The sequence below is a fragment of the Phoxinus phoxinus genome (assembly GCF_949152265.1).
Source record: "Phoxinus phoxinus genome assembly, chromosome: 22".
Lineage (NCBI taxonomy): Eukaryota > Metazoa > Chordata > Actinopteri > Cypriniformes > Leuciscidae > Phoxinus > Phoxinus phoxinus.
In genome coordinates this window covers 8,785,534-8,796,992 of record NC_136897.1, presented here as the reverse complement: position 1 = coordinate 8,796,992, position 11,459 = coordinate 8,785,534, and the positions used below count along the sequence as shown (strand labels likewise).

At 36.3% G+C, this 11,459-nt stretch overlaps 1 protein-coding gene across 1 annotated transcript; it reads right to left on the bottom strand.

The window, feature by feature from the left end:
- Window positions 1–745: 745 nt before the first annotated feature.
- On the bottom strand, window positions 746–11,459 carry prkacba (protein kinase, cAMP-dependent, catalytic, beta a). Its single transcript, XM_079597078.1, has 10 exons — window positions 11,156–11,459; window positions 9,621–9,682; window positions 9,403–9,531; window positions 5,073–5,171; window positions 4,898–4,980; window positions 4,673–4,799; window positions 4,462–4,557; window positions 2,985–3,107; window positions 1,586–1,750; window positions 746–1,485 (listed from the first exon to the last, which is right to left on the bottom strand). The coding sequence occupies exons 1-10, from the start codon at window positions 11,349–11,351 to the stop codon at window positions 1,360–1,362; spliced, it is 1,206 nt and encodes a 401-aa protein (XP_079453204.1). The 5' UTR covers window positions 11,352–11,459; the 3' UTR covers window positions 746–1,359.

Here is an 11,459-nt window from a genome sequence, read left to right as displayed (position 1 = left end):
GATGGGTAATGTAGTTCTTTCTTTATATAGCGCTTTTTACAATATATATTGTATCAAAGCAGCTTTGTGATAACATGTAAATAATACAACAAAGTTGTTTCTAGAAGACAATTGCGTCATCGTCCACCTCAAGTAGCCTAAGGCAGATCAATAATATTGTTGAATATTAAATGTCTCCAACGAAGCAAGCAAGAGCCAAGGCAACAGTGGCAATTCACACTTGAATTGAGCAAAGTTGTTCACAAAGCATGGATAGACTTAAATCAACCTGTTATTTCTACCTGAGAAATCAATGCAACAGAAATAGGCTGTTTTCCCACTTGATTTTTATCAGGATTGTAACAATATTTGACAATTCTATTCTATTCTATTCTATTCTATTCTATTCTATTCTATTCTATTCTATTATACTATTTCATGGCATGGTTAAATTCTAATGTAGAATGCGGTCTGTTATTTCTTCGTGTCGGGGTCCTAATCAGCCTGTCGGGGTTGTATTCGCTATAAGAACCGCATCGCTATATTATCCCTTACTTATATTACAAATGCGATTTTGTCTGCAATTCCACTTCTTGATGAAAAAAAGGCAATATAATTTGTTACAACAGGATTAAAATGCTTTAACATCCTAGCATCATAGGGCTTAATTTAAGTGGGGAAGTAAAATCATTCACAAACATAAGGACAAACAAAAGACAAAGAAAATACATGCACTGAAAATGACCATAGGACATTACAAGGCAATGCATTATAATTTTCATTTATTCAGTGTCAAAATAATTGGTCACAAAATTGTAGCTTACAGCATGATCTCTACAGCAGATATAAAAATAATAGTAAAAAAAAAAACACTTCAGATGAAATATCAGGATCATATATGATTGAGCTGTTTTCAAAGTGGGGTGGGGGGGTGGGGTGGTGTTCAATTGTTTGAATTGTTTCAAACAAACAATTTTACACTTTTACATTGTACAGTACTTTCTTTAAGTACCTTTAACAGTACCTTTTCATATTTCTGAACAGCCACAGGCTTTCTTCAACAAATACATATATTCTACTGTTATCACACACACATACACACACACACACACACGCACGCACGCACGCACGCACGCGCAAGTAATGAGAATTGAGCTTTTTGATATTAATACTGAACATAAACTTTTCTTTAATGTGTAAAAGACAGGGGGGGGGGGGATATGGAGCAGTAAAATCTGCAAAAGGATAGAAATAGGCTTTATTCAATGTATAAATTAACATAATAAAGTAAAACTTTTACGTCTAATCAAATTAAAAAAAATTAAACCAGAACTAAAAAAAAAAAAAGACAAAACTCCTAATAAAGCTTTTGCTGGTACCCTAGAACTCCAAGAACTCTTTTGTACATTTCTCTGTGACAGATACCCGTATGATTTCCTCATCATATTCATCAAAGTTACTTGTGTCTCCAGGCCCTCTGCACTTTGGTATGATGGGAGCATCCACCTGTAAAATCCATGAAAAAATAAAGAGCGGTTCTCAAGATCCATTCAAAAACTTGAATCCTGAAAGTATGAATAAGGTGTTAAAGAACAAGAGGCCACACCTTCTTCTCATAGATTGCAATCCAGTCTGTCGTAGCAAACCATCTGTGGTTTTTGATGTCACTGACTCCATTTTTCAAATTGCCGAAGCGCTTCGTGAGGTCCACTTGCAGCAGATTGCGCAGAAGATCCTTCAGGTCTGAACTGAAGTGTGAGGGGAATCGTACCTGTACAAATCAAGTATTCACATCTGAATGTTTGATATTTATCCAATAATCTCTAATTATGTATATATTTAAAAAAAAAACACCCATGCATTGTTAAGTCAGCAAATGTTGGAAACAAACATCTCTAGAACCTTTGTGTGTCAAATGCTCCTGTTAAGACTTTTATTCTGGTCCCAAAATATATGATGACATGATATGATTTATTATTATTATACTGATGAAGCAATCGAGTTTGTGTAAAATAAATAGAATATATAGATAAATATAATGTGATATACTTTAGCGAGTTGCGCTAAAATATGTGCAAACAGCCACTCAGAACACTTTAACAATGAGCCAAGCAAAATCCTGGAAACTACCCAGAATACTCACACATTTTGCCACTCACCACTCAAATTAAATTTAAAATAAAGGAATCTATCAAGTATTATTTAGTCATTTTTCGTCATCCTCTCATCGGATCATTGTGTCCCAAAAAATCATTTTCTTTAAATTACTTTAAACTTTATTTAAAAACTGAGTGTCCAGCAGAGTGGTCCAAGACCTTAGGACTTTTGTAACATTTGAACTTGAAATAGACACGCACGCACAATCAGCATTTTCAAATAAATATTCTTCAAGGTTTTACTTGTTCCCCCTGGCTGTCCACTTTACTAACTTGAATTTTCACCTTCAGACACTTCAGTATAAACACTAACCAAAAACTGCTAAAAATTAAAACTAAACATGCTAAAACCACCAAAAAACTAGTTCATAATATCTAAATATATACCTAAATGCATACTGAAGTAAAAAAAAAAAAAAAAAAAAAAAACTGAAGAAATGACTTTGGGACCCTGGGGAACAGAGCTATAAGGCTATCTAGTGGCAAGAGTTATAAAATATCATGTTTTTTTCAGGCACCAACACCCTGATGAAGGCCAGTGGGCCGATACGCGTTGGTGTTTTAATGCTTTAGCCCAAAAAAATAATAAAGGCTTTTTAACTTTTGCATCCTACTGAGTGCCTGAACTTGGATTTTTTTCCAATTATTTCTTATGATCATGTTTTTTTGTTGTTGTTTTCCACAAGAGGTCGGCAGAGGCACCCAATGTGAGACCTTTTGGAGAGTTATTTTGTATTTAAGAGAAAGAATGTGAAGAATGTCCTTAAATTATTTTATTAAATTTAATTATTGATAAAGTGTAGTAATTTAGACGTAAAAAAAGACACAAAGTTTTGAAATTCTTCTGACCTTGCCAGATACGATTTTTTCATAGATCTGAATAGGTTGATCAGCGAAGAAAGGTGGATATCCAGCAGCCATTTCATAGATCAGAACACCCAACGCCCACCAGTCAACAGCTTTGTTGTAGCCCTAACAAAGAAAAAGAGCAAACGCTGAGACCTCGTTGAACTCCTAAGGAGGAAGAAAGTCTTGGTTATGTACTGTAACCCTCGTTCCCTGAGGAGGGAATGGAGGTGTTACGTCAGTGACTGACGAAGGAAGGAAAGGAAAATGCCATGGGCCAAGGAAAATGCCATGGGAGTGCGGAATTTGCATGGCGCAACTCCGCCCCACCGCGTGGGTAAGGAGCAGCGCGGCTATCTCACATTATGTTATGCTAAGGAGCTGAGACTGAACTCCTGGCTTTTCCAGCGGTACAGCGGTTGTGGCAGCAGGACGTAACGCCTCCGTTCCCTCCTCAGGGAACTAGGGTTACATACGTAACCGAGACGTTCCCTTTCGTTCAGTCACTCCGAGCTACGTCAGTGACTGACGAATGGGGGTCCCAATTCAATCACGCAAGTCTGACTAGCACGGACGAAGGGCTAGGCTTAACGCAGGAATACCAAGGCACACTGGGTGGCATATCGTGGAATATGTAACACAACGCCTACCCGTAGGGAGGACTTAGAATACACATATGACCCGAGAGTGGGATGCATATGGAAGCTCAGAGGTATCCAGCCCGCAGGCAAGCTCGAGATGGCAAGAGGTCTTGCTGAGGGAAAACACATGCTCGGTGGAGACTTACCGTGGAAATTCACATGTAGGGGTTGCCCAGTGGGGAACCATGCACATGGATGCACCTAGCCAATCACGAGGGCTGACCAACCGAACATGCACTCTGGTGACGGCATCGACAGTGCAGGAGGAACTGTGTGAGGAGTGAAATAGCGGACATATCCAGTCCATGGAGTGGAATGGCGCAGCAAGCGATGACACTGAGCAGGTCCTACTTACTGGCTAGTGGAATCGAGTACATGAGAGGACACTGACTCTACCTGGAGATTATAGAATCTCGCAAATGTGTTGGTTGTCGCCCAGCCTGCAGCTCTGCAGACTGTTAGCGAGGCCCCATGCGCTAAAGCCCAAGAGGAGGCCACACTCCGGATTGAGTAAGCCCTCACCCCAAGGGGGCATGGTCGACCTTGCGATTGGTAAGCCAAGACAATGGCGTCAACTATCCTGTGAGATAACCTTTTTTTCGAGAGAGCCTTTCCCTCAGCTTCACACCATAACAGACAAAGAGCTGGTCTGAGGTCCTGAAACAATTTTTGGAATTGCGCTATGCAAATTCTTTGTGCTATGCTATGCATTTTCCTTGCCATTGGCTCGTTTTGTAGAACTCGAAGGTGATAGGCTTCTAAGCGAAACCCCAATTCGTCAGTGACTGACGTAACTCGGGGGGACTGAATGAAAGGGAACTACTGGTGTGTTTTCTTACCTTGCTGAGAATGATCTCTGGTGCCAGGTACTCTGGTGTACCGCACAATGTCCAAGTTCTGCCTTTCACTCGTTTGGCAAAGCCGAAGTCTGTTACCTTAATCATATTAAAATATGAGAGTTATAGATGAAGGTAATTAAAATAATTAAATACAAGACCAAAGTGAAAGTAAAATTTTATCGAAAGATCAGCAGCCAAGTGACTGGCACACCTGGATGTATCCCTGATGATCAATGAGCAAGTTTTCAGGTTTTAGGTCCCTGTAGATTAGGTCTAGAGTATGAAGATACTCGAACGTCAGAACAATCTGAGCAGCATAGAACCGTGCATTCTGCTCACTATAAGGAAAAAACAAAGTTATTTCATTGATAAAGAATGGAAAAAGGCTAAGGCACATAATAAGGAGTTTTAATTAACTAGTTTTTAAGCGATTCACCTGAATCTTCCAATTCGTCTCAGATGTGAGAACATCTCACCGCCTTGGATATATTCCATGACCATGTACAAATTTGAATTATCCTGTTGAGGTAATTATTAAATTAAATTAATTTCTGTGTTGCATTTTTGCAGTAGCCCTGCCAAACACAACAAACACACACTTTTTTAAGTACCTTAAAAGCGCACTCCAGCTTCACAAGGAAAGGAAAGGAAACTGCTTGTAATATTTTCTTCTCATTTAATGTGTGTTCTATCTGTTTGAGCTTCACCACCTGGAAAAATCAAAAGCAGGCATAAAAAACAACAACAATTGTGGTAAATAATTAATAATATGAAAAAAACAGGCAAAAATTGTAAATACTAAACAAAATGTAATTTTTATTAAATATTTTAATGTAGCTACTATAAGCATATTTTATAGCAGTATACTTAGGGTACAAGGGGGATACATTTATAGTCCTGAAATATATTGTAAAATTCTCTAACATTATTTTTTATTTATTTTTTTATAAATATAAAATTGTAATATTAATGCGCTAACCTAATTTGTGTAAATATAAATAGTTTGAGAAATAGTGATATAGTAAATTTCACGGATTATCATTCATTTTTGGTTAAAGTAAAATAAAACAACATAGTCTTGTTATATGTAAAAACAAGCAAAGTTGTGATTTTGAAATACCGATTTTTAGAGTGACTGTTCAAAAGTCACTGAATCCAGACATGAAGGTTCTTTCTTATCCATAAATATATTCCAACGCTATCTCACAACCAATTTGTAAGTTTTTTACGAGGTGGCTAAACTCGTACAAATTCTTACCATTTGTCTAAACCCCAGTGATGGCGGGGTAAGGGGTAGGCCATTCGTATGTATTCAAACGAATTGGGCTATTCGCAAAATATGTACGTTTTAGCCACCTTCTAAAATACGTACGAATTGCCGTGAGATCGGGTTGGTCATTCACAACACATTTCACTTGTTCTTCTTATTTGTCAGATCGGAGTTTTGGTTTCATAAGGTACATGATGACACTAAAGGCCTCATTATACTTCTACGCCGAACTCTCGCCGTAGCTACGTCGTAGGCAGTGTGTAGCGTGCGTACCCTTCGGCGTACCCTGACGTGCACCTCTCCAAAAATGTAACAACTTGCCGACCCAGAAAGTTACTAAAGACAATGTTTAAAATTGTTTTAAAAAAGTTTATCGAGCGACAAGAATATTTTTTGTGCGCAAAACCCCCCCACAAATAATTAAACTTTATTCAACTATTCAGTTTCTTCTGTGTGGTTCCCTGAGTGAGTTCACGTAGTGTAACAGCGCAGCGCTTTTGGGTTGTACGTCAGAACGTAGGCTCACTATTGGCTCACGACGCTGGTCATGTGTGTGATGCTGGGCATAGCGAGCCTACGTTCTGACTAAACTTATGGTTGAGCCACTGTAGTCACTTGAACAGTTTTAACGATGTCTTTAATAACTTTCTGGACCGGCAAGTTTCAATTACAATAAAAGCCTAAGGAGGAGTGAGACAGCTCTCAGATTTAATACAAAATATCTTAATTTGTGTTCCAAAGATTGAATTGGAACAACATGAGGGTGAGTAATTACTGACAACATTTTTATTTTTGGGGGAACTAACCCTTTCACGACTAAAAATGCTGTGTTATGCATGCCAGACCAGTAGATGGCGATGTCACTTTGTGAAGAAACTACGCGGCTATAGACTGAACACGTAATACTGTTGCCAGTTTCAAAAATGCGTAAAAAGTTTTCTGTTTTTAGTTGACAGTCTAATTACGTGACAGTCATCAGTGGAAACATCATGGCTCATGTGGTTTGGTCCTGTCAACAGAGGAAGTGTCAGTTTCCTCTATGCTCTGTCAATTTTTACCATTTAACATTACATTCTGACACATGAAACAAGGCCCAGACCAGCCAGACACAATTTAAACTGTCACATCTGACCTGTTTTTGAATTTCCTGAAATTTGACAATGATAAACAAGCAAATTCAATGTTTAAGAAACAAACAAAAAATACATTATTTTTGTTTTATGTCCTCTGTAGAGAATATCTGACTCACTTGTTAGGAATTTGAGTACAATTATGTTTAAAAAAACATGCAAATTTTCCTTCACAAATCGTTTTTTTTTTTTTTTTTTTTTAGCTAATAATGTCTTCTGAAACCCCGATAAATGTTTTTGTTACTAAATGCAGCGCCTTTATTATAACGATAAAGACGATAATCCACAAGAGAAACAAGAAGATCACAGGAGAAACATGCGACAGCATTGACAACACAAGACAAAGAACTGAACAAACCGAGTGCCACACTGGATAATGAAGCACTAAACAAGGAGTATGTGGATGTAATCAATCAAACAACGAGCAATGACAACAAATGAAACCATGACAATCTAGGAAACAAAAATGAAACATAGGAAATAAGTATGTATAAACTATAGCTGCAGCCGAAATCACATACAGTCAGATTAGGTATACATTTGAACTTACTTTGCGACCATTAAAAAATATGTTATATATATGCTTATATACATATATACAATATATATATATGCTTATATATTACTCTTACATACTATTTTTCGCATACTATCGATTTCGGATGCACTATAAGAGTCCAGTACAAAACTGAAACCAAAAACTAAATTTCACAGTTCTTAATAACATAACTGTAATTTGTGTATACATGCTCAAACATGCATTTTATTCTGGGACTCGCCTTAAGCCTTGTCTGTGAAACCGGCAATAATGCCATTGTGAGGAGGCTTCTGAGCATGCACAGTTTGATGATCACTGATCACCCATAACAATCTTGAAAAACTTGTTATAGCATGGGGACTTTTGAGCAAATGTAACAATTTGTTATTTAGAATGAATGTATGTTTTAAAAAAAATTCTACATTTTTGTTAAACATGTTTTGTTTCAAGTCACTTGTTAGTGTCGTTGTTAGTGTCGTTCTTCTTTGTGAAGTTTCTTAAATTTTAGTGATTCAATTATTTTGGTGCATATAAGTAACCCTAACCTTTGGCTTTGTGCCAATACCTGCAAACTGAGATTGTGTAGTGGAAAGGTTAGTAATATTTGCATTAGTAATGTGCAATATTATGCAGCTTAACTTCAAATTGGAGGCATATTGAACTTGGATCCACAAGTATTAAGTACACACCAAAGATGATAATTATAAATGATAATTATAAAGTATTAATAATTGTTCTAATTCCATTTAGAATAGGGAAATACAGTATACCAGTTGTAATGATATTGACACAGAGGAGCATATTTTTCCCCCAGTTAATGATTATTTTTTCTCAGCAGCAGACGACATAACGGTAGCACACTCTCATCATAATAAACAGAACAGTATCGTTCATTGGTGTGAACGCTAATATATACTATAACCCTCACTGTCACCCTGTGGCTTGGTTAGTTGGGGACAATTAATATTCAACATCAGCAATATTATTAATTCGACTGCACTGACACTATTGGATGAGAACTGAACTGAGCTGGATGGTGACATCACTATATTTTCTTCAGAGCTGCTTTATAGATTAATTGAACTCATTTCATAATTTATGAACTTTTACACAGTTATTAAAAGTTATTAAACTGAACTGAATTAACACTAAACTGATTTAAATAACAACTGTTTACTGTACTATTGTCTTTTTAGAGCTGCATTGCAGAATTGAATTCTGTTTATATCATTGAATCATTCATTTCCATATCAATGTAAAGCTGCTTTGAAACTATATTTATTATAAAGCGATATATAAATAAAGGTGAATTTACTTCGATCACAGACCAAATTTATTGTGTTGTTTTTATTGTTGATATAAAGTAGTTGAATGTACTAATTTTTACAAGTCATTTATTTATTTTATTTATTTATACAGTGGATGAGAATCGAATGAGCCAGTGTCTTCATTGAAACCATACTCTTCTTGGAAAATGTAAAAATAAATATTTACAAAATAGTATACATTTTGCTCTGAAAAGCTCAGTATACTCTTTAAGAGACCTGCTGTTAAATAATAACTCAGAGGAATTAACAAAACAAATCCTTACACTGGCTCCCAGTCAGATTCCCAGAGTTGATTTTAAAATTATGACGCTGACATTTAAAGCATTGCATGGCTTGGCTCCTTATTATTTTGTTAATTTCCTATACCCCAACTCGGAGACTGCGATCTCCTCATACACGATTAGGATCTACGGGTGACAGGGCTTTTTCTTCATATGCTCCTGTCCTTTGGAATTCTCTGCCTCTTGATCTTAGGGAAGCTCAGAGCTATGACATTTTTAAAGGTAGACTTAAGACTTTTTTTTATTAAAAGTAAAAAGATTTTGTGTACAGCGCTTTGAGGAGTTGCTTTTAAAGATGCTTTATAAAATAAAGTTTATTATTATTATTCAATGTCTTCTACAGAGGACACATAGCATTTATGGGTCCTGCAGAATATACAGTATGCATACTCACTTTTTGCCTATCCAGAATCTTCATAGCATAGTATTGTCCCGACTGTTTGTGCTTGACTTGCATTACTCTCCCAAAAGATCCAGTCCCAAGAGTTTTCAGCCTGTCAAAGTCATCTAGACACGATGTGCTCTGCAGATCCAAGGGTAGAGGACAACAATTAGTTCTGCTGGAGGAAACGGTCTTTGACTTTGATGTTTACTGTAATGAAGCTCTCATACCTGTGGCTGACTCTCCCATTTAATCAAGAAATCTTCTTTGGCTTTTGTCAAGACTTCTTTCACTAAATGGAACAGATTACAGAATTAACATCAGTGGCAAAGGATTGTTCTCTGCTTGATTTTAATATAAACCATAAATTGCTTTGTTTGGAATCAAATTTTAACATTTCGTTAACTTAATTTTAATTTGTGCAATCAACTTCAATTTGTAACACACACGTTAATGCATTTAAATTGGTTCTAGCTACTGTATGAAGGGAATCCCAACCTTCTGTTGGGATTCCCTGGCCAGGGTGTTTCTAGCTTCCAGCATGCTTTGCAAATGATTGGATGTGAAATATAAATGTTGAAATGAAATGTCATTTGATGTTTTTGAGCAAGAAAAAAAAAAAAAAAGGCAGGAAACCTCAGTGGAGTCAGTGCACTTCCTGTCAACACCATGTTAGATATAATACAAATTACAATGGTAACACTTTACAATAAGGTTCATAAATTAACATAAGTTAATTAGTTAGCATGAAGGAATAATGAACTGCACTTCTACAGCATTTACTAATCAACATTTATTTTATTAAAATCTTGTTAATGCATTGTGAACTAACATAAACAATGACCAGCAGTGTTTTTATAAACTAAAGTTAACAAAGATTAACAAATACAGTAACAAATGTATTGCTCATGGTTAGTTCATATTAGTTATTACATTAACTAATGTTAATTAATGAACCTATTTATAAAGTGTTACCATTAAAATATAAAAAAGTGTGTGCTATAGCTATAGTGAATGCTTTTTTGGGATATTCACTTCAGGGTTTTTTACACAGAGTATTTGAGTTGAGTTCGCATGGCTGTTTCATCTAAAGAAAAGAACATCTCTCCCCTTGACAACATTATAAATATTTTCATAAAGCCAGCTACAAGAAACATTACAATATATATAGGCCTAAGGACTTTTGATGGATATCTTTTATGAGGTGCAGGCTGCCACTTGATCATGAGATTTGCATCTGTTTATCAGATGTATATAACAGGGTGAATTTGGTTACATTTTATGTTGTAATTCCACTGGAACCAACATGTTGTGTCTGTAAATACAGACATCAAGTAAACTGTGATAGCTGTGTGCAGGGCGGCCTATTATCGGGTCTGCTATGAACTAGACGGAAAGATAATACTTCATATATAATGCTTTAACAGCCACTGTTCACTAAAGTGAAACTTCAGGTTTGTTTGCTGCTGTGAAAAGGCTTGTTTCTCTTCCTGTTAAAACCACAAACAGTCTGACAACAATCAAAGTGTACAGAAATATGCATTTAGACAAGGCTAACATTTTGCTTTGCACTCATCAGATATTTACAATAAAAGATATACATCACATCATATCCTTCAATCTATAATGGTTGAGAAATAAAGATATACTGCAATGAGTTAATAACAAGAGTAAACCAGTTTAAGCAGGATTCTAGTGCATTGAAACAACATTCATTAGATCGTTTATACATTTAAAATATATCTCTGAAAAGGCTTAGACTTACTTGTTGCATCCCAAAGGCCGGTGTACTCTGACACATGTGGCCCTTCATTCTCTAGTCCTTTCTCCTGGTTGCCTTTCCGGTATTTGTAAAAAAAACGGCTAGCTAAAGTGTCCAGTTTCTGAAGGGCAGAGTTAGTGCCTGATGACTGCCCAAAGTTTGGATCTTTTGTCTGGGCCATCACACACGCACTGTTCATACAGGAGGAAACTCTCAAACTGGTTGGTAACCACAAATGCTCTTCAACTAGTCTCTGGAGCACAGCAAAGTCATAGTCATTTCCTGTTTGAGAGTATAGATTAACATA

What these genes read in the sequence shown, in the direction of transcription:
- prkacba (XM_079597078.1), bottom strand. Translation starts at nt 11,351, where the DNA reads ATGAACAGTGCGTGTGTGATGGCCCAGACAAAAGATCCAAACTTTGGG. An exon ending in AGACGAATTGGAAGATTCAG is followed by an intron (nt 4,800 to 4,897) that starts GTGAATCGCTTA and finishes TTTTCCTTATAG; the next exon opens with TGAGCAGAATGCACGGTTCT. An exon ending in TTGCAATCTATGAGAAGAAG is followed by an intron (nt 1,486 to 1,585) that starts GTGTGGCCTCTT and finishes TGGATTTTACAG; the next exon opens with GTGGATGCTCCCATCATACC.